Source organism: Mus caroli, chromosome 7 (assembly GCF_900094665.2).
Source record: "Mus caroli chromosome 7, CAROLI_EIJ_v1.1, whole genome shotgun sequence".
NCBI lineage: Eukaryota > Metazoa > Chordata > Mammalia > Rodentia > Muridae > Mus > Mus caroli.
The window spans coordinates 29,348,197-29,369,926 of record NC_034576.1 but is presented as its reverse complement, the minus strand read 5'-3'; the positions used below and the strand labels follow the sequence as shown (position 1 = coordinate 29,369,926).

The following is a 21,730-nucleotide window of genomic DNA, read 5'->3' as shown; positions in this document are numbered from 1 at the left end:
GGAGGGAGGGAGGGAGGGAGGGAGGAAGGAAGGAAGGAAGGAAGGAAGGAAGGAAGGAAGGAAGGAAGGAAGGAAGGAAGGAAGGAAGGAAGGTAGGTAGGTGTTAGAACCTAGTGGGGAAACCCCCACTCAATTTCTGTTTCAGCGTGCACCCAAAAAATCACGAAGGACCATTCTGATGTAATTACATGAGGACGTTTAATTACGGAGCTCCAGACCGACATGCATCCCACACAGGACATTGGATGTCGGCCACGAGGAAAGCTAGGGGTTCTTATGGGGTAAGGGGCTTAGGGGTGTGGAATTCAGCATAGCGACACACTATTGGCTTACTTAAACATTTACAGAAAGATTACATGTCAGCAAAAGGGCATCAGGATTTTGTTCTTGTGGGCTGGGGGCTTATCTTTGTTCACATAGCAACCAGTTGATGTATGACTTTACCCAGCTTCAAGGGGCAGCAGACAGAGGGGAGGTTCCGGCCAGGTGGTGTTGACCCAGACAAGATAGCCCTGCTTGTCCTTGCTTTTTTTATTTTTACAGTCAAGCTGTTCTTAGGAATGTCTTAACAACAGCCCTGTCTGTTTTGCTTTGTTCTCGGCCCCAGGCAGCCTCTAGGCTCACAAACAACCAGCAATTTCTGAGTACTTTATATGACTTACAGGTCTTGAAATTTTATCTTTCTTTCAGAAGGTAGGAAGGAAAAACTTGTTTTAAGCTGCTGGGGCTCCAAACTACCAAGATAGATACAACCTCATTGTGGGACAAATTAATGCCAATAAATATATATTCTGGGGCTGGAGAGATAGCACAGCAGTTAGAAACACTAGACTGTTCTTCCAGAGGACCCAGGTTCAGTTCCCAGCACCCACATTGCCACACATAACCATCTGTAACTCCAGCACTAGGGATCCAATATCCACTTCTGGCCTCTGCAGGAATCAAACACACATGTGGTTCATATACATGCATACATACAGGCAAAACACCCATATATATTAAATGAAAATAAATCTTTAAAAGCTCGTATACTGGGCCAGAGTCAATGGTTCACACCTTTAATCCTAGCACTCAGGAGACAGAGGCAGGAAGATCTACATGAGTTCAAGGCTAGCCTGGTCTATATAGTAAGCCTCAGAATAGCCAGGGTAACATAGAAAGACCCTGTCTTTTTTTTTTTAAATGTATAGTCTGCTAAGAAGAAGAGAATCGCACTGGGCTGAGGAAACACCTGTTGTTAATGTACTCCTGGTCAAGCCTGAGCTGGCTTCGGGATTCTCGGGAGATATGGTGACACTTACCCACAGAGATGAAATGACAGTAGTTTTCTAGCATCACGTCCCTGTAGAGGGCTTTCTGGGCAGGGTCCAGTCGTTGCCACTCCTCCTGGGTGAAGTCCACAGTCACGTCCTTGAATGACACTGGTCCCTGTAAGGGCACACTGTGGCAGTTCATCCTGAAGTTATTGGAAACGGGTTAGAACTAAATGCTGGGGCCTAATCTGGCAACGATGAGTGACTAACTAGTTTTTATAACTTTGTCTTTTTTTTTTTTTCAGGATAGGGAATTTGTATTTTTCAGAAAAGAAGACCTTTACATTTCAGTACTTAAAATTACTCCAGCTTTACCTCTGGTGGTTTTTCTTATGTTGACAAACAGTGATACAGTTGTTGCTTTTAGACCAGTCCTTCCTAAGCTTTGTGAGCCTCCTCTCTTAAGCACCATCAGATACTTTAAGGTAGGCCCTGTGTTCAGAGCATTCGGAGCTCTAGGTTTGACAGGATATGAAGTAGCCTCTCCTTCCACCATGAGAGCCCACTCATCCTTTTGTTAGAAATATCTATTTCAGGTCACTCTTTTTTTTTTTTTTAAATTAGGTATTTTCCTCATTTACATTTCCAATGCTATCCCAAAAGTCCCCCATACCCTCCCCACCCACTCCCACTTTTTGGCCCTGGCATTCCCCTGTACTGGGGCATATAAAGTTTGCAAGTCCAATGGGCCTCTCTTTCCAGTGATGGCTGACTAGGCCATCTTCTGATACATATGCAGCTAGAGTCAAGAGCTCCGGGGTACTGGTTAGTTCATAATGTTGTTCCACCTATAGGGTTTAACTTTGTCTTTTAAAAAGATTTTTTTTAAACATTTATGTCATCTGTGTAAGTATCTGCCTGGAGGGAGTATGTCCCCCACAGGGGTGCAGCGTCTGAGGAGGCAGAAGAGGAAGGTTCTGGAACTGCAGCTGTAGGCAGTTGGAAGCCCCCATGTGGGCGCTGGGGACTAAACTAAGTCCTCTACAAGAGCAGCCAGTGGTCTTTCTGCCAGGGAGGAGGGTTGAGGCTGGGCTGGATCAAAGAAGGTCATGAGAAACTGCAGTGTGCATGGGGTATTTTGTTTGTGGGCTTTTGTTTTGTTTTGTTTTTTTGAGAAAGAGTCTCAAGCATCCCAGGCTACCCTTCAAACCTGTTATGTTATTGAAGGTGACCTTGAACTGCTAATCCTCTTCTCTCCACCTCCAGAATGTTATGATTCTGGACCTATGCCAGCACACCCAGTAAATGTGGTGCTGTGGACTGAGCCAGGAGCTCCATGCATGCTAAGCAAACACTCTAGTGACTGACCTACACCCCTCACCCCCAGCCCCTGCATGTTGAATACATAGTTCTGATGCTCTGTCTAGACAGCAGTCTAGAATGGACAGAGGACTTTGTTTTTAATTTTAGGACATTTATTTATGTATTTTATGTACATGTTTACTTTGTCTGCAAGTGCATTTGCACAGCAGCAGACAGTTAGAAACTGCCATGTGGTGTTGGGAAATGAACTTGGGACCTTTGGACGAGCAGCAAGTGTTCTTAACCACTGAGCCATCTCCCCAGCCCTGACAGAGGTCTTTGATAGTCACTGGAATCAAATTAAGTGCAGTCTTACAGAGCGATTCTGACTGTGTATACGTAATAATTTACCCTCCTACCCATGTCTGCTCCTAGAGTACTCACAACTGAGATCTCAAATCAGTGTCAAGATAAATTGGATTTATCTAATTAATAAGTTATATAAGTTATTTCTCTCTAAATCAGGACAATGCATTTCTAGTGTAGCAGTAATTCCATAAGAAGATGGAGAAAGAAGACGATGAGGCAGGTGATTCATGTACAGAAGAAAAAGTGAGGGGGGGGCATCCTTAAATATTGTAATTCAGTGTCACTTGTCCAGTCTGCCCTGAAACCCTGGCCCTAATCTGAAAAAACGTTTCACAGACGCAAACTCCACTCTCCAGGCAGCTGAAGCAACACTGTGAAGCAAATGCTCCTATTTCTTGAAAGAAAAGCAAGCGAGCAGCACCTCACCTTGGACATGGCGTGGAGATCTGCGGGAGACGAGCCTCCTTGTCTGAGCTCCTCTTTTGGAAATGTGAAGAGTCCTATAAAGGCAGAGACAGAGGGACATAAGGAGCCAGGAAGAAATCATGCTCAAATCCCATGTCTCAGAATAACTTGGGGAGATCTGCATACATTTCCACTCTTTTCCCACATGTCTACTAGGAGACTGCTTCTGATACCCGTGGCGAGGGTTCGTGTGGAAACAAGACAAGTCCTACTTCCTCTTCCAAACCAGAGGATTCCGAGGAACCTGCTGTAACTTGCAAACACATTTTGTTTTGCGCTCTTCAATGTCCCATGAAGCTCAGGTTTCCAAGCCAGGTCTGGGCGTGTGACGCAGGGGTACAACCTTGCTAGCATAAGCGAGACTCAGGGCACTATGCTCAGCACTTGTCACTGCAAACCACAACGTCCACATGTCCTTTCCATGGGCTCATCTGTCACCAGCAGTGCATGACAGTTCCTTCTCAAGTCCGGAGGAACACAGGCGAGGAGCCCCTAATCTTTATCAGTTCTATACTGTAGTTTAAAGGTAGACATTTCTTATCGCAGGGAATTAGTTTAAAGTTCCCCCTTTCTGGAATAACATCTGGCTGGTTCCACCTCTGCCGTGGGTTTGCGTCTTCTGATTAGTTGAGGCCGTCTTCTGATTTTCCCCATTATTCTAACCCTGAACATAACCTCAGATCCTATTTTCTGTTTAAGATGCAAGTAATTTTAGGAGACATGTACCTTTCTTTAGTTTCTCTTAATTGGCTTTGTGTTGTGAAAATCTGTTAACCGTGTTTAGCTATGTCTCACATTATTAATCAATATCTCCTCAACTAATAGCAAGTGCCATCTTTATCACATATTTCTCCATATACTTCAAAAGACCCGCTCACATGTGGCATTTCCCCCCAGCTTGAAAATATCTGGATTTTCTACTTTCCATCTCCTCCCCTTACTGACTTGCTTATATCACACAACACATAGGCAGGGGCTGAGAGATGCTCAGTGGGTCAGAGCACTTGCTGCTCTTGCAGAGGACCCAGGTTCAGTTCCCAGCAACCAGACAGTAGCTCATAGACATTGGTGACTCCAGCACTAAGGGGGACACCCTCTTCCGACCTCCGTGGCTACCGGGCACACACATGGTGCAACACATGGTGCAGTACATTTATACAGGCAAAACACATGCACATGAAAATAAATAAATCTTTAAAAAGGAAACAATTATATATGCATACTACATAAGTATTACTTACATATGATATGCTTATATCATATGTAATATATGTTATAGTTACATATACATGCTATGTATACATAGCATATATAATGTATTATTTCTTATTAATAGTTATTTCAGGAGCTGCTGCATAACACATTTTAGTACTATAGATATGGACACAGAAAAGAAATGAATCACTCTTGCCAATTAGAGGGATCCCATTTGGTTAAGTACGGTCTCCAGTGCTGACTGCAACAGTGAATATTCTGGTGTCATGGTTATTTTAATTACCAAGAATGAGACTGGTCTTAGAAGTAAAAGTGTACTTTTAAAAATAATTTTAGGAACAGAAAAATCCACTTCCACAGATGTGCAGAACATGGTATTTATGGGTGGAAAGTGCTACTCTTCCTGCAGGTTCCCATGCAACACCTTTCATCTCAAAACTTCCTGTTTACCATCCTGATTCCAGGTTATTGGCCTCACCATGGGGAATTATGAAAATCTTACCTATTCCATTCCAACATTAGTATCTTTATATTTGCTAAGTTACTACTTCAGTTTTTTCTCAAGCAACTAATCTGATAATCAAATAGTACATAACTTCCAGGCTTGGTGGTGCTCACACCACACCCAGCAGTTGGGAGGTTAAAGGAGGGGGATCACTGCCAAGTTTTAGGCCACCCTGGGCTACGAGAGAGTTCAGAGGCAACTTAGTATGGATAATGAACCTGTCTAAAAAAAAAATTACACATATGTGATCGTACAGCATACCTCAACCATTTAAATATTAACAGTACTACAAGCCAGGTGGTGGAGGCACATGCCTTTAAATCACAGCGGGTGGGGGGGGGGGGGCAGCGGGCAGAGGGCAGAGGCAGGTGAATCTCTGAGTTTGAGACCAACCTGGTCTACAAAGCGATTTCCAGGACAGCCTGTCTCGGGGGGAAAAATCCAAAAAAAAAAAAAATACACAAAATTATGAGAAATAACAGAAGAACACACACGTGTGCTTAGTGATAACCTTTCAAACATCCTTCAGAAAACCAACCTACTGCTTCACATGCCATTCACGACGACAGAACATGATAGAATTCCAGGCAAAAATCACTCACAATCACGTTCACAAATCACTTTCAGTTCTCCTGTCTCCAACAGGAGTCATACCCAATCTAAGAATAGACGCAGGCCGCTATAACCCTAAGCAAAATCCCGCCATCCAGCTTTCACATCCAAGAAGATCGCGATCACTTTATGGCTCTCCCTCCCGCCCCCAAATAATCAGGATGAGCTGAGAGAGCCAAACCCCAACATGCTCCCTACATCCTCACACGCAACGCTCGTGATGCCCAGGGACCTGTTCCCAGCGACAGAGTGTCCTCGAGTTTAGCACGAAAACTACCCCTTCGGGTCACCCGCAGTCATCCTCGGTGTCACGCCCACGGGCCACACCCGAGGCCCTGTGCAACCGTTGAGTGTCCGGGTCCCGCTTCCTTAACCTTCTTCCTCCCCAAAATTACCAGGCCTGGCTCGGCCTCTCGGTTTCCTCCCCGGCCTTCCCATCTGGATTCAATCTCTCCGTCGCCCTCGAGATCCCGAGCATCCACTGCGGTCCTCAGCCTCTCCCAACGTCTCGAACCGCCCCGCCTCCGCTCAGCCGTCTACGCCTGCGCACACACGCCGGGGGCTCGCTCTCCCAGGAGCCTCCGGGGCGGCCCGTTAGCTGCCGCGCGCGCCTCTCTCTCCCCGCGAGCTTGCACCAGCGTCCCCTTGGCTGGGGCGGGTGGGAGTCAGCTGCCTGCTACGGTCTGTGGCTGCGCGCGGGAGTGCGTGGCTGCGTCAGTGTGGGGTGCTCTGAGACTGACTCCGATTGGGTTTGGGTGATTGAACGCGGACCTAGCGGTTCGCAATCCCATACTGTGACCAATTGATCTTGTGACAGCACTGTGCTTTGATCCTATTGGGACCGACGCAGCCCCCACCCCCTTTGACTTAGTTTGGTAGAATTTCATTTTGACCGCCCTAGGCTGAGAATTATGTCAGGCGATCCTCTTGTAACTGCCGAAAAGCGCGAGGGGTGGCCTCTGTTGCTTTCTTGTTCAGTCTGTACGCAATGTCTTTCCCATGGGTAATTCAGAGAATGCATAAGGTTTCTCTTCCTCCGACAGGGAGGTGAGGGTAAAGGGATGGCAATGAAAAGTTCCATGATTTCTTGGAATGTGTGCTGAGGTTTCTGTCACTGCCTCTGTCGCCTCACCGGTGACATTGCCAGACTGCACAGCATGGAGTGACTTGGCTATTAAGGAGAAAGTTGATATTTGAAACCTAGAATGACGATTCAGGTTTAAATACCACACAGCCTTGTATGGAGATCTCACATTGGGAGTCGTCCCCCCCCCCCAACCCCCCAGATTGAAGTGCAAGCGAAGATAGGGTATTGAAGTTCTAAGGATAGGTTTCCAAAGATCGTTTTAGAAGTTATGTGTCATTAATAATTTTCCAAGGATTTATATTCAATATGATGCATTAATCAGTTATTCCATAGACGAAGCCACACCGATTCTATTTTGGACCAAATACTGTTCCATCTGAAAGTGCTACTTAATCTCAATTGTATGATTTTTCTTGTGAAGGAAAATCCTACTATCAAAAAGGTTATTGTATTGATGAAATAAGATTTTAAAAATGTACTAGACTTTGTACTGATTTCCTTTGTTCTTAGCGCAGGACTCTGTCAAATTTTCAAACCATTTCCTCAAGTTGTTCAAAATAGATTTCTTTCCCAATTCTTTAGAAAAAAAAAAAAATGCTAAGGCTGGCCAGTGGTGGCACATGTCTTTAATCCCAGCACTCGGAGGCAGAGGCAGACGGATTTCTGAGTTCGAGGCCAACCTGGTCTACAGAGTGAGTTCCAGGACAGCCAGGACCGCACAGAGAAACCCTGTCTCGAAAAACCAAAAACAAACAAAACAAAACAAAAAACAAAAAGTGCTTTAAATATATACAGATTTTACTATGGTCACCCGTTCACCCCCCCACACACACACACCCGATTTAGTAGTTTCACTGAGAAAAATATTTAATAACACAAGTTGTCCTAATTATTTAAACTTTTAACCCTATAAATATTGTTTGACACCAAACATGAGGACCAGAGTTCAATCCTGGGCCACAGAGAAAGTTGTATATGACACAGTGCCTATAACCCCAGTGCTGGAAGGGCAGACAAGAATATCCCTGGGCTTCACTAACCAGCCAGCCTAGCTGAGTCTGCAAACTCCAAGACGTGGTGACAGACCCTGTCTCAAAACCCCAGGATGAACAGCTCCAGAAATGTGGCACCCAAGATTGCCTGCAGTGTGTTCTCTCTCTCTCTCTCTCTCTCTCTCTCTCTCTCTCTCTCTCTCTCTCTCTCTCCTTTTCTCTTTTGTTTTGAGATGGATTAGTCTCACTCTTGTAGCTCTGGCTGGCCTGGTACTCACTTGTAGACCAGACTGGCCTCGAACTCACAGAGACATGCTTGCCTCTGCCTCTCAAGCAGAAGGATTAAAGGTATATGTCACCAAATCTGGTACATTTTTTTAAAAAACATTTTTTTTTTTTTTGTAGATAAGAGTCTTCCTGGGTGGTCCTGGCGGACTGGAGATCTGCCTAACTCTGCCTCTGAAGTTCTGGGATTGAAGGAAAGTGCAACTGTGCCTGTCAGGAATATTCATTATTAATGGTTTGGTATACATTTGCCATTTTCGGGGGGGGGGGGATGCCCGGAGTTCCCATAAATTATTTAAATGATACTTCTCTCTTTGTTGTAACAGGAACTCAACCAACTAACTAGTTTTATTATACTTTAGTGTATGTAGGGAGAAAAAGGAACTGCCAATGATATTCAAATGAGTATTTTTGGTATCGACAACTTTGGGAATTATATATCAATTTATCCAAGCTCAAGGAGCACAGCAAGACAGCCATGTGAAACAGTACTCAGAAATAGATTTTCAAATTTTGTTACACAGATTGAATGACTTCCTCAAAATAATACTAACTAAAACCAAGTTTCTTTTTTTTTAATTTATTTATTATTATTCATAAGTACACTGTAGCTGACTTCAAGATGCACCAGAAGAGGGTGTCAGATCCACCATGTGGTTGCTGGAATTTGAACTCAGGACCTTTGGAGGGGCAGTCAGTGCTCTTACCCACTGAGCCATCTCACCAGCCCTAAAACCACATTTCTTAGGAGGTATCATTTGTGGATAGCACTGGGAGAGATGGCTTAGTGATGAGGGTACTGAAAGACTCCGAGAGGAGCCCCTCGCTCAGGCCTCAGGACAATAGTGGACACCCAAGAACTCACGACAGACCAAGCTTGTTGCAAACCACATGAGGCTTTATTCGGGGAAAGCCAGAGCTCTGGGGACGACTCGTATCCCACGCAGGGGTAGAGGAGTCGACCTCAAGGGGAAAGAGGTCCCACTTTTTATAGGCCCTCGCGGGGGGTAAGGAGAAGGAGGAGAGTAGGGGATTTCCAGATCTAAACAATGTCTATTCTCAAGAAATGGGTATGGGAGGGGTACAAGGAAAGAGTCTAATGAAGGTGCAGCAATGGGCACACACCTGGTCAGAACATTGGCAGACACACAGGTTCAAGGAGTGGCCAGAGCATTGTGCACCTCTATTTTTCTAAATCAGTGAAGCTAGTTCTGCTAACACTGACGTCTATCTTGCCAATTTCAGGGCTTCTGTGTCCTTTTACATTCTGCCAGGATCTTTCATTGGGCCTCCATTCTGCCAGGATCTTTCAGTACTAGCTGTTCTTTCAGAAAATGTAGGTTAAATTCCCCGTGCCCACATGGCAGCTCATCTGGAGCCCTTTTCTGTCCTCTAAGTCCTCTGTACAAATGTGGTACACAGACCTATATGCAGGCAAAGCGTACATGCACATAAGGTAACTATTTTTTAATAATTTTTTTTTTTTTTGGTTTTTCAAGACAGGGTTTCCCTGTATAGCCCTGGCTGTCCTGGAACTCACTCTGTAGACTAGGCTGGCCTCGAACTCAGAAATCCGCCTGCCTCTGCCTCCCAAGTGCTGGGATTAAAGGCGTGCACCACCACGCCCGGCAATAATCTATTTTTTATTTTATGTGTATTGATGTTTTGCTTCCATGTCTACCTGTATATGACATTTGTACATGCCTTTCATCTCAATACTTTGGAGGCAGAAGCAGAGGCAGGCAGATCTCTGTGAGTTCCAGGACAGCCAGAGCTAAATTGTGAGGCCATATCTCTGTGATTGTTTCAGTTTGTTACCTTAGTTAGATCAGATTGTCTGAGATCAGTTTTTCTTTCTGAACATTCTATATCTTAATGAAGACTCTCAAGCTGGGCTATGTGATATACAAGCTTTACAAGAAAGAATAGACCCAGAATCCAAAACTACTTCTCTCTGCAAATGGTAAAGACGTGAGAAAATTGCCTTCAGCAGGGATGAACCGCACAACATTAAGTCGTCTCATCATCTATAAAGAGAGACAGCATCTGTTGGGCTGCTTCTAGGCAGTGAAGCACTGTGTCAGCAGCAGTAGGGAGTTAGTCCAGTGTTGCCACCAGCAGACCCCCCCCCCCAAGTGACTGCTACTGAGCGAAAGCTGATCTTTGACTACAGTCACAGGAGAGAAGTTCAGGGTGAGCCAGGGTAAAGCAAAGTTAGTTTATTAAGCACTTAAGTGGAGAGTCAGCTATGGAAAGGACAGTATACAGTCCCAAGGTATGGTCTGAGCTTCTGAGGTATGGTCCGGCACATTTGGTACACTTACAATGGCTATACATATAGCCCTGTCATTTTCTTAGTTACATTTCTTAACAACAACAACAACAACAACAACAACAACAGATCTTTCTAGGCCCTTGAGAGGAAGAGGAGGAGGCTCTCTATGAGTTCCAGGCCAGCCTGGTTTACCTACTGAATTCAATGATGGCTAGGCTGGGTTATGTAGAGAGACCCTGTCTCACAAACAGATAAATAAGGGACTAGGAATTGTTCAGAGGTTAAGAGCACTGGCTGGAGGAGCCCACCGCAATTCCGAGCTCCCACACGGCAGCTTACAACTGCCTGTAACTCCAGCTCCAGTGGATTTAACACCCTCCCGCAGACATACATACAGAAAAACACCAATTCACATAAAATATAAATAAATCATTAAAAAATATATTTAGAAAATACTTCTTGACAGTAATTTCATGAATTTTAAAAATGTCAGAAGATATAAATGGAAGATTCTCAAATGTGCCAGAAAAGGTTGTACAAGAGATGCTATAAATTAAACAGAAAATTGGGTAACAAGATTTTATTCACAAACACGTTTAATTTTTTAAAATTCTATGTACATGACTGTATTTTGTTTTGTTTTCTTTCTTTTTTAAAAATGGGATCTCTTTCCCTCCCTTCTTTCCTAACTCCCTCCCTCCCTCCCTCCTTTTCTTCCTCCCTCCCTCCCTCCCTCCCTGGCTGTCCTGGAACTCACAGAGATCCAATCTGCCTCTGCCTCCTGAATGCTAGGATTAAAGGCATGCACTGCCTTACCTGGAGTGTTTCTTTTGCTTTAAAAGAAACTCTCTTTCTTTTTTTTTTTTTTTTTGTTTTGTTTTTTAGTTTTTTGAGACAGGGTTTCTCTGTATAGCCTCTCCTCTGTTTTTTTGTTTTGTTTTTTAGTTTTTTGAGACAGGGTTTCTCTGTATAGCCCTGGTTGTCCTGGAACTCATTTTGTAGACCAGGCTGGCCTTAAACTCAGAAATCCACCTGCCTCTGAAAGACCCACAACGTGAGGACTCCCCCACGTTCTGACTCAGGAGAGGCGACACCCCAAAATCACCCACAAGAAACGGTCTTGCTGCAAACTGCAAGAGGATTTTTATTCAAGAGTGCTCTTGGGCCCACAGTCATACACCACGCAGGGGTAGAGGACCGTGGTGCCTCGAGTAGCTGGGTAAGGGGGTATTTAAAGGAAGAAACCACAACTCAAGGAAGTGGGGATGGCATTGTTGGAAAATACCAAAGATATCAGTTAAGAGTCACAAGGAAGTGCAAAGTCACAAGTGTCACAAGGAATACCTGGTAATTGTTCAGGTTATTTCTCAAGACAGTTTCTAAGAGCCCCTAACAATAGCACATTCTTTGAATGAACACCCTTTGAACCCAGGAAGCAGGTGGGTGGAGGAATGTTGCTATCATTAGCATACCTTGGAGCATTAAGTCACAGAGGTCAAATTCTCAAGCCTGGGCCTAAAGTCCTAAAATTTTGTTTTTACGTTTTACTTTTTCACCTCTGCCTCCCAAGTGCTGGGATTAAAGGTGTATGCCACCACCGCCCGGCTTCCCTTCTGTTTTTAAAGCGCTGACAGTTGCCTGTATAATGAATCTGATCATTTCAACTCTTGTTCCCGCTATCATCCTCTCCTTCCCTCGTTGAGATCCTTCTTCTTCACAACGCATCTGCTGAGTTTGATTAGCCTCCTCTGCAAGAATCTGAATGGAGGGTTATTTACCGCAGTATGGGCAACTCAGTCAGGGGCAACACCACTGAATACAATGTAACCTTGTGTTAGTTACTTTTCAGTTGCTGCAATAACACATCATGCACAAGGCAGTTTGCAGAAGGATAGAAGGAGTTTACTTGCGCTAACAGTTCCAGAGAAGAGTCTACGATGAAGGTGCAGAGAGACATGGCAACAAATGTCTGGCATAACGGCGGGGACAGGAAACTGAAAGCTCACATCTTGAATTGTAAGAACAAAGCAGAGAAAGCAAATTAAAAGTGGCCTGAGTCTTTAAACTCTCAAGGCCTGTCCCCAGTAGCATACTTTCTCCAGTAAGGCCACACCTTGTGGACCTCCCCAGACACTGCCAGGAACTGAAGATCAAATGTTTAAATGCTGGAGCCTGTAGGGACATCCCCATTCAAGGCACCACGCCCTCTTCCAGAGCAGCCGCTGAGTGCCTCTGGCACTGTAGGAAAGAGTGGGCCCTTGTGGGTCCCTCCCCACCCCAGATACATTTTTGATGGCCCCAGTCTGTAGTGAAGATTATCACGACTGCAGTGAGTTCATCACTGCAGTGGCAAGGTTCTGCCCAGAATATATCTTTTTGCTGCAGAATACGTATTGCTGTACGTTATGGTTGATAGCTGTCCCATTGAGCGATGAGCATCTCTACTGTCCCATGTTCTCAGCACTGTAAGCAGTTTCTACATTCAGTGCTGCTCACAGCAAAAAGGCCTTCTTTGTGAAGGTCTTTGAAATTTACTGTCAAGCGCCATGCAGTTGGAACAGCAAACAGCTTTGGAACTCATGGAATGAGGCCCACCATTTAGCACCATCAAGATGGGGATGCCCCGGAGAGGCACGGCCCCAGGGACCACGTGTCCTGAAGACTTCGTGCTACTGTGCAGTTTTGCTCTGGTTGTGGCCTTCACTTCCCTCTTAATCTAAGACTTGTATGAAAACTCTGAGGGGTCTTCCAACCCCTCTCTGGACAGTATCATTGGCACTCACAATAACAGTGCTTCCTTCATCTCTTTCAGGCATTGCTGCTAGAGCAGATTAACGATCCAATCACCACCCTAAGAAAGAACTTAGAGATGTAGATTGTTAACAATGACCACCACCCTTAGAAAGCATTTGGAAAAATGAATTTATAGTGAAATTAGGTTAAGATGTTTTAGCTAGTGGCTCTGATATAGAAAATCTTATGGAGCAAGTTGAAGTTCAGAGAAACACACTCTTAGTTGATCTTGAGACTTTTTGAAGTCAGGGAAGAAGAACAATGTGGCTTTAACTATCATTGGCTGATGTGACTCTTGCTGAGGCTGGATTGGTGATGATTAATTTTTTTGTACCCATGTTGCCCTCAGCTTCCTGATATGATTTAATAAAAATTGCCGATGAGTAGATTCTGAGGATTTAAAGTAGAAATGCCTGATTGTTTTTTTTAATAAAAAGTTTAAATTTGTGATTCTTTTAAGATGTTTATAAGATTACTTTTAAAGATAAATAGTAAAATAATTGATCCTTTCTTTGTTACCGCAAAATGCTGCCTGCCAGTAAAAAAAAAAAAAAAAAAAAAAAAAAAAACTGGCTGAGAAAACTGCCTTGCTCGCTCACATTGCTAATCTGTAACAATTTGCTGAATTACAAATGGGTGCTTGGGAATAATTTGTTTTCTTTACCTGTACTATATAATGTTATTTCATGTAAACATATTGGGGAACTTAATGTTTTTTTCATAATCACTCACTGAAAGAAAAATAGAATGTAATCACATTGTAATTTCTATGCTGCTTGAACAATTTTGTTGGGATATAAAAGCTGTGGGGTGAAAATAAAGTTGTTGGAGCTTGCTTATTGGAGCCTGCTTCATCCACCATAAAGGTGTGTATGTGTATACACGTAAAATGATTGGAGCTTTGCTCCATGCACTCAATTTTTTAATGTGTATATGTCTGTCTGTCTGTCTGTCTGTCTGTGTATGTGTGAAGCTGTTGAAGTTTTTCTCCACCCATCACATGTGTATGTATGTATGTATGTATGTAAAGTGTGAGTGTATGTGTGTGCCTGCTTTACATCATGGCTGATCCCACATCCCCTCCTTGGATCACTGAACATGCTGTTAGAGCTGGTCTTCCACAATTTACAAGGAAGACCAAGGAGTTAGTACCCTTCAAAGAGTTAGTTCCCTTGAAGCGATAAAGGTTCACTCGAGCTATGGGAAAGAGGCAATTAAGTATCCCCAGACAACTGTGCCCAGTTTGGAAAAACACACTGGCCTCTGATAATGGAATGACTTAGCCTTCCCAGGTCAAAAAGGTCCTTTTCCAGCCTCACTGTCTGAACAAATGCTATCAGGTTTGAAGGACAGTAAAGGACTGCTTTATTCCCTACCCAATCATGTAAGGCCAAGGCTCAAGAGTCCCAGCTTATGCATTTTCCTATTTATGTACCAACCCCCTAGATAAGAGCATAGCATTCCTAACCTGTGGAGCAGCACAGGTCGTGATCTGAGTCCAGACTCATACAATGAAGATTCTCTTTGTTTTTACATCGGTGTCACAATTTCTAGTGGTCTCCTGGGGTTCCCAAGAACTGGCCATAACATACCCTCACACAATGTACCCAACAAGTAAATCCTTCCACTTTGGAGGGTGGGGGTGGGTGCTGGGCACTGAACCTAGAGCCTCACATGTTTGGCAAGTGATCTACCCCTGAGCTATATCCCCAGCACCACTTTCATGTCCACTGTGTTCTAGTATCCTGCTGAGTTCATCCAGCACTGCTTGCATGTACATGATTGTTGCAAGGCAACGCCCCTCAGTCAGTGGTACTGACTTTGAGATGCCCCAGAGAGAGACACCAATCGATGCATGTATGTATGCATGTAAAGCAGGTACATACATACATACATACATACACATTTGATGGGTGGAGAAAAACTCCAACAGCTTCATACATACACAGGCAGACAGACAGACAGAGCAATGCAAAAGCAAGAGCTTTATTTTCTGACAAGTCAGGGTCGACCTTCAATCAGTCCCTCAAGGCGAGTGACTAGGAGACCCCAAATGGCTATGACAAGCATGTTTTATACTTTTTTAGGGGCACAGGTTACAATTCAAATCTATTGGCTAAGCATATTGACCTTTAAGTCTATTGGCTAGTAAGCATGACACACATTTGAACTCTACCTGGGACTATCAGAACATTCTGAGAATTGTTTACTCAGGAATGTTGCTGTGGGTGGAGAATGGAACTTGGCCTAGGCTTGACCCCAGGAGGGAGGGGGAAGCTGCAAGGAGGGTGTAGGACTGGAAAAAGCCCTTAGGGTTCTTCATCCTCCACCCCTCTTTTCTTGTACAAACTCCAATCCTGGAACTACGCTCAGGGGTCTTGGGTAACTAACTCGTATATTTCAGGTCCTGTCCTCGGGGTCTCATATTATTGGTGCAGGACCATCAGCTGCACTGCTCCTATTCTCTCTTTTATGAAAGGTAGAAGCTTGTTCTGAAAGAAAGAAAATTAAAATTCAAGATCCATGACTCATGTGGCTTGCTAGTTAGGAGGGCTTTTTGGGCTTAGAGCAAAGAACAAAGGCTGTAAAGTCATCCCAGGAACCAACTAGCCATAAAGATAGGGAAGACATACAAGAATGTCCGGACTGGCCCGGTGCCTCCCTGTCTCCCGCCCTTCTGACCTAAGTTAAATGTTAACCAGATGCTCTGCTGTTACCTCAATCTGCACGTACAGTCTGCTGATGTTTAAATGAACCAATCATGTGAAACCGTGCCAATTCCTCCCTGCTGATGTTTAAATGAACCAATCATGTGAAACTGCGCCAATTCCTCCCCCAGACCCAGACCCTTTTCTATAAAAACCCCTAGCTTTCGAGCCACGTGGTCGAATCCACTATCTCCTGCTTGAGATATGTTTCGACCTGGAGCTCTGCCATAAAACTACCTCGTGTATTTTCATCAAGACGGTCTGTTCGTGATTCTTTGGGTGCACGCTGAATCGGGAATTGAGTGGGGGTTTCCCCACTAGATTCTTTCATTTGGAGGTTCCACCGAGATCTGCATGACACCCAGGAGCCCCAAAAGACCCCTTGGAGGTACGTTTGTTTGTGTGAGTCTTACATGTTGTCTGTTGTCTAAGTGTGGCACCGCTGAATTTGTGTCTTGGTTTTTCAGTTCTGGGATCGTGGGTTCAAGTCCCACCTGGGTTTCCAGAGTTTGTGTTTGGTTTCAGTTTTCTGGCAGCTGCCACTGTAGACCGTTTCTCGTGAGTGATTTGGGGTGTCGCCTCTCCTGGGTCAGAACGTGGGGGAGTCCTCACGTTGTGGGTCTTTCACTTCCATATGCAGGGTCCAAAGGTCAGCAATAGCAGGAGAACAATTTAGGGGTCCTAGCAAGGTGGATATGAGGGTGGTTAACCAGGGGGAGGAGTTAAACCAAGACTCCAAACTAGCCCTGACTCTGTTCCCTTTCTCTCTTATCCTTGGCTAGCCCTTCTGTCACCGTGGCCATTGAATCTTTAACAACCCCACAATGGTCTATATAAAAGCAACACTCCTCAGCTCCACATAGCCCTCCTTGCTGGAGGAAAAGTAAGTCCAATCCCCTCCTACTGTGTAGTACTACTTCTGATAATGAAGTCAATGATTCTTGAAGGTGACTGATGGAAGTTTCTATCCTCTCTCTAACTAAATCAATGGCTGACCTGAGACTGTCATAATTTTTCTGTTGTAAGACCAAAGCAGAGGTCCCAGTGGCTGCCCTGGTTACCTCCAACCCCAACAGAAGGGAGTCCGTTAGTGCTGTAACAGGTTCTCATTTTTTTTTTTTTGGAGGGGAAGTTGACAGCCATTAGTCAAAAAAGTCAGAATCTGGGTGGTAGAGGAGGCAGGAATCTAGTTGTACCAATGTGCAGTAAATAGTCCCTGCTTTGGTTCAAAGTCACAGAATAGACAGTTTTACATGCCCATCACTGCCACACACTCTGGTTGAGTCAGCTTGACAGGCCAAGAGGCCTGGAAGCCACTCACAAGGCAGAGAGTTTCACGGAAACTCACCTCCTGGAGTCTGGCGTTCTCTCTAACCCATACATTCATATTCCATTCCCGCGTTAGTCTGGTGTATGGATCCATGTGCTCTCTTTTAGTATTATCTTATTATAAGTGCCTTTTAAGATTGAATTCTGACATAGCTAAGCCTTCACCAGTGTTCCAACATCCTAGAAAGTCCTTGAGCAGACCATGGGCTTGGAATTCAGTAAGAATGTTGCCTATTCAGTGACATTCAGAATTGCCTCTGGTATTACACTATCACTTTGAATAAAAGCTAAGTCATTGCCCTACACAGGAATTTACCATCATCTAGGAAGAAGGAAGTTTGAGACCTAAGGANGAACCAGAGTAGATANTTAGAACTATAGATAGCTGAATTACACCCATACACACATATTTACAATGGCCTAGAGGGAAGGTGGACTATACAATATACTAAAATAGGAACTATGGCAAGGGCATGAAGCCCTTGACCCTGGCTTCTAAGATTAAGTGGACCTTAGGTGGAGCTCTTTTTGATCCCAGTAGTTAACAATGAATTCTATACCAGGTGGTTCCTGTCAGACCTTCTGTGTTTGTATTCCTCTGTTTTGTATAAGAATCCATTAATCTCTTTGTACCTTGCGGGTGTGTCACCCAACTTCCCTATTTTCTTCTGTATAAAATTACATTCAGATTCTACACAACCTCTCCTGTGTGCATCTGTCTGACATTCCATCTGATGCTTTGCCCACCTGCGACTAGAGACCCGTTCCACACAGACAAAGGGGCCCAGAGGGTCTGCGTGCGGCACATCATCCGTTCAAAGGGGCCAGAATATAAGTAGAGGTCCCATAACAGACATTTATTTGGTATTTGGTAGAACATAAGGTATTAAGATGGTCAGGGGAAGGCCCTAAACATAGCCCTGAACTCAAAACTGTTTGGAGGGTAAGCTTGGCCTTGTGAGCCCTGCGACTAGATCCATCAGCAGAGAAGGTAACATTATCATCAAAAGCAGTCCCTTCATAATAGGGAGGTACTACGTCATAGCTCAGTCAGCAGGATGGAGTGGCGTTAGGGCTGGTTTCATTTAGAACCTAGAAGGTTCTGGTTATTATTTGGATCACAGAGAAGTCGTATCCTTAGGCTGGTGAAGGTGTAGTAGTTTCCCTAAGGAGGGCACCTGGTCTTGTTCCAGCTGCTGTTTGGCTAAGGGTTGTTGTGGTAGTGGGGCCAAGGTGGGGCACCAGTGGCCAGTCCAGTGGGTACAATACCTGGTGACTGGGTTACAGGTAAAACTTGCACAAGGGCCTTCTCCAAAAGGGGGACATGGTTGGAACATTTCACACTACCTGGGCCCTCCTGTGAGGCCATATATGTCCCTGAAGTGGGATGAGTTCTCTTTACCATGATTAGGGCCCATGATGATGAGGTTCCAATGGGCATCTCCTGTGGTTTCACATCCCCAGGCTGCACAATAGTATTGTTCCGCACCTCCACACCGGGTAGCTTCTTCTCGACTTCTTCCATCTTGAGGGCAAGCATAGATGGAAATCTCGTGCAGATGACACCTTTGCATAGGGTCTCCACACCCTACTTTCCAACCTCCTAACCTGAGGCCCTACCCCTTGAAACTATTACAGGAGGTCACACTCCCACATTTGGGGGTAGTCTGTTCCATTCATGGGTGGGAATGTCCCATGTATCAAGTCCTGCTGCCAGTTGGCACAGGTCAAAAGTGAGGTCGGGCCACCATGTGTTAAGGGGTTTGGAGGCTGTCAGGGAGGCGACCTCATCTCTGGTTCCAGTTGAAACCACGGTCCAGGTTTGGTGGATGGGCACATGAGGGCTGCATAGAATGTGGGGGTGGGGTGGGGAAGGGACCAGAATCCAAAGGTACCACCACCAGGCGGTCACGATCAAGGTCGAGAGATCTTGACCTTTAGCAGATTGTCCATCTTCTGTACTGTCCAACATGGTTCCCCGGGCAGCAGGGCAAGAGCAGGTTTCACATGGGAAGTGTGCACCCAGGCCACGATACTGTCCACCTTGAGGGCTGTGAGAGTGGTTAGTTGTACCAGGAAGGGTTTCTTCCACTGGGGTTCCAGCGGATGTGCCCAATGCCTCTGGACGTAGACCCACTCACCGGTCTGGAAGCGGTGAGGGGTCTCTGGTGTCTCTGAAGCATATAAGGCAGACAGTTTGCAGTAAATCTCATGTTGTATTGACAGAAGGGCTTGGATCCTCAAGAATAGGTTCCTATCAGGGAGTGGGATACCTCCAGGGAGGACCCAGTGGACACCAAGGGAATTGGGGTACCAAAAAGGATCTCAAAAGGGATCAGGTTAAAATGGTAGGGGGTTTTCTGGGCTCAGAACAGGACCAGGGGAAGGAGCACTACCCAATCAGCGCCAGTCTCCAAGGACAATTTAGTTAAGGTCTCTTTTAGGATTCTCTTCATTCTCTCTACCTGCCCTGAGCTCTGGGGACGGTACACACAATGGAGCTTCCGATTAGTCTGCAATATCTCTGTCAATCCCTGACTTACCTTAGAGACAAAAGCAGGACCATTATCCCATCCAATAACCCTGGGCATTCCGAACCTCGGGAAGATTTCTTCTAAAATCTTCTTGTCTTCTTAGCTGTTTCCTGCTTGGTGGGGAAAGTCTCAACTCATCCAGAGAAAGTATCTACGAGCACTAGGAGGTATTTGTAGCCATATTTTCCTGGCTTAACCTCTGTAAAATTGAGCTCCCGATATACTCCAGGCTGCTTGATCTGTTTGCTTTTTGCCGCATGAGCATTCGCTTGCTGGCATACCTTACATTAGTCTACTCTCTCTCTAGCTAAAACCCTGAGGTCCATTACATATACCATAGATCCCTTGTCTGCTTGGATACGCTTTTTATCCCCTAAATGTGTCCTTTTATGCATTTGGCCAGGTAAGTCATTCGCTTATTTTCTGGGGAGTATTGTTCTCCCTTCTTATGTGCACCATTGTCCTTCCTTCTCTAGGTAATAGTTGGTAGTGTGGCTAGCAATGTAGATCTTTTCTTCTTCTGTATTCTTCTGTATATTCTAAGTGAGGCCATCCTTTAGTCTAGTCCCATTTCCCAGAGGGTGTCTCTTGCAGGCCCATAGCCAGGATAGAGTCCTGCATAGCCACTTCTCAAGCCACTTGGTCTGCCTGGTTATTGCCTCGGGCCACTGAGTCTCTTCTCTTCCGATGTCCTGGGCAATGAATAATACTCACAGTTGCCAGCTTCATCAGGGCATCCAAGAGAGCCAAGATTTCCTGCTTGTTTTTTTTATTTCTTTTCCCTCTGATGTGAGTACTCCTCTCTCTTGGTATATGTGGTATATGTGAGCTGTGGCAAAAGCATACCTGCTATCAATGTAGATGTTAATTTTCTTGCTGGCCCCAAGTTCCAAGGCTTTGGTGAGAGCAATTAGCTCCGCTTTCTGTGCCAACGTGCCTGGGGGTAGAGGTTCAGCCCAGATGACATTTGTGCTGTCTACCACAGCAGCACCCGATCATCTCTGACCTTCATGGAGAAAACTGCTCCTGTCTGTAAACCAGGTAGCCTCAACTCCCAGGAGAGGTCGGTCGGAGAGGTCTTTCCCCCACCCATGGGCTTCTGCCAGAATTTCTTGACACTTATGCTGTGGTGGCTTGAAATTGGGTCAGGCAGCAAGGTGGCCAGATTGAGCCCAACTGGAGGAGAAAAGGCGGTTTGGTCGGAGTTCAGAAGCAGAGTCTGGCAGTGGGTGAGCCTGGCATTCGTCAGCCAGCAGTCAGGAGGCTGCCTTACCTCGCTCTCCAGAGCATGGGGTGCTGTCATGGGCAAGTTTTGTCCCAAAGTCAAGTTATCCACATCTCTGACCAAGGTGGTCACTGCTGCAACAATTCTAAGACATGGGGGCCACCCAGCCACCACAGGATCCAGCTTTTTGGACTGGTAGGCGACTGGTCTTTTCTAGGGGCCCAATTTCTGAGTCAAAAAATCTTTTGCAATTCCTCTACTCCCAGCCACATATAACCAAAAGGGCCTGGTGACATCGGGAAGCCCTAGTGCAGGATGCTGTTAAATGCCTCCTGTTTCTCTTTTCCTCACTTAAAGTGAACGTTACTCTTAGTGAGGGGGTAGAGAGGGGCTGCTAATTCTGCAAACACTACAATCCACAGGCAGCAAAACCCGGCTGTGCCAAGGAACTCCTGCATCTGCGTGGGACATGCGTGAGATGTGAAGTATAGTCTCTTTTCTGGCTTCTGAGAGCCATCCTTGCCCATTCTTTAGGAGGTACCCCAAGTACTTTACCTGCTGTTGGCAAATTTTGGCCTTCTTTGCTGAAGACCGATATCCCAGTGCACCTGAATGTTCCTTGCTTGCCAGGAGAAGGTTATCTATATCTGGAAGAAGAGTCACCTGTGGGTTGGCCTCCTGATAGGGCCTCAGGTCCTGGTGAAGTGCCTCATCAAAGATGATGGGTGAGTTTTTATTTATTTATTTTTTATTTTATTTCATTTCATTTCATTTTATTTTT

General features: G+C 45.2%; 1 protein-coding gene across 1 annotated transcript in view; it reads right to left on the bottom strand.

The window, feature by feature from the left end:
• The window catches only part of Znf260 (zinc finger protein 260), a 59,217-nt gene that overhangs the window by 18,131 nt on the left and 19,356 nt on the right, over nucleotides 1-21,730 (bottom strand). Inside the window, exon 4 of the mRNA XM_021166620.2 lies at nucleotides 17,891-17,899. Within this exon, the coding sequence (XP_021022279.2) occupies nucleotides 17,891-17,899 (9 nt within the window). The remainder of the gene's footprint in view (nucleotides 1-17,890; nucleotides 17,900-21,730) is intronic.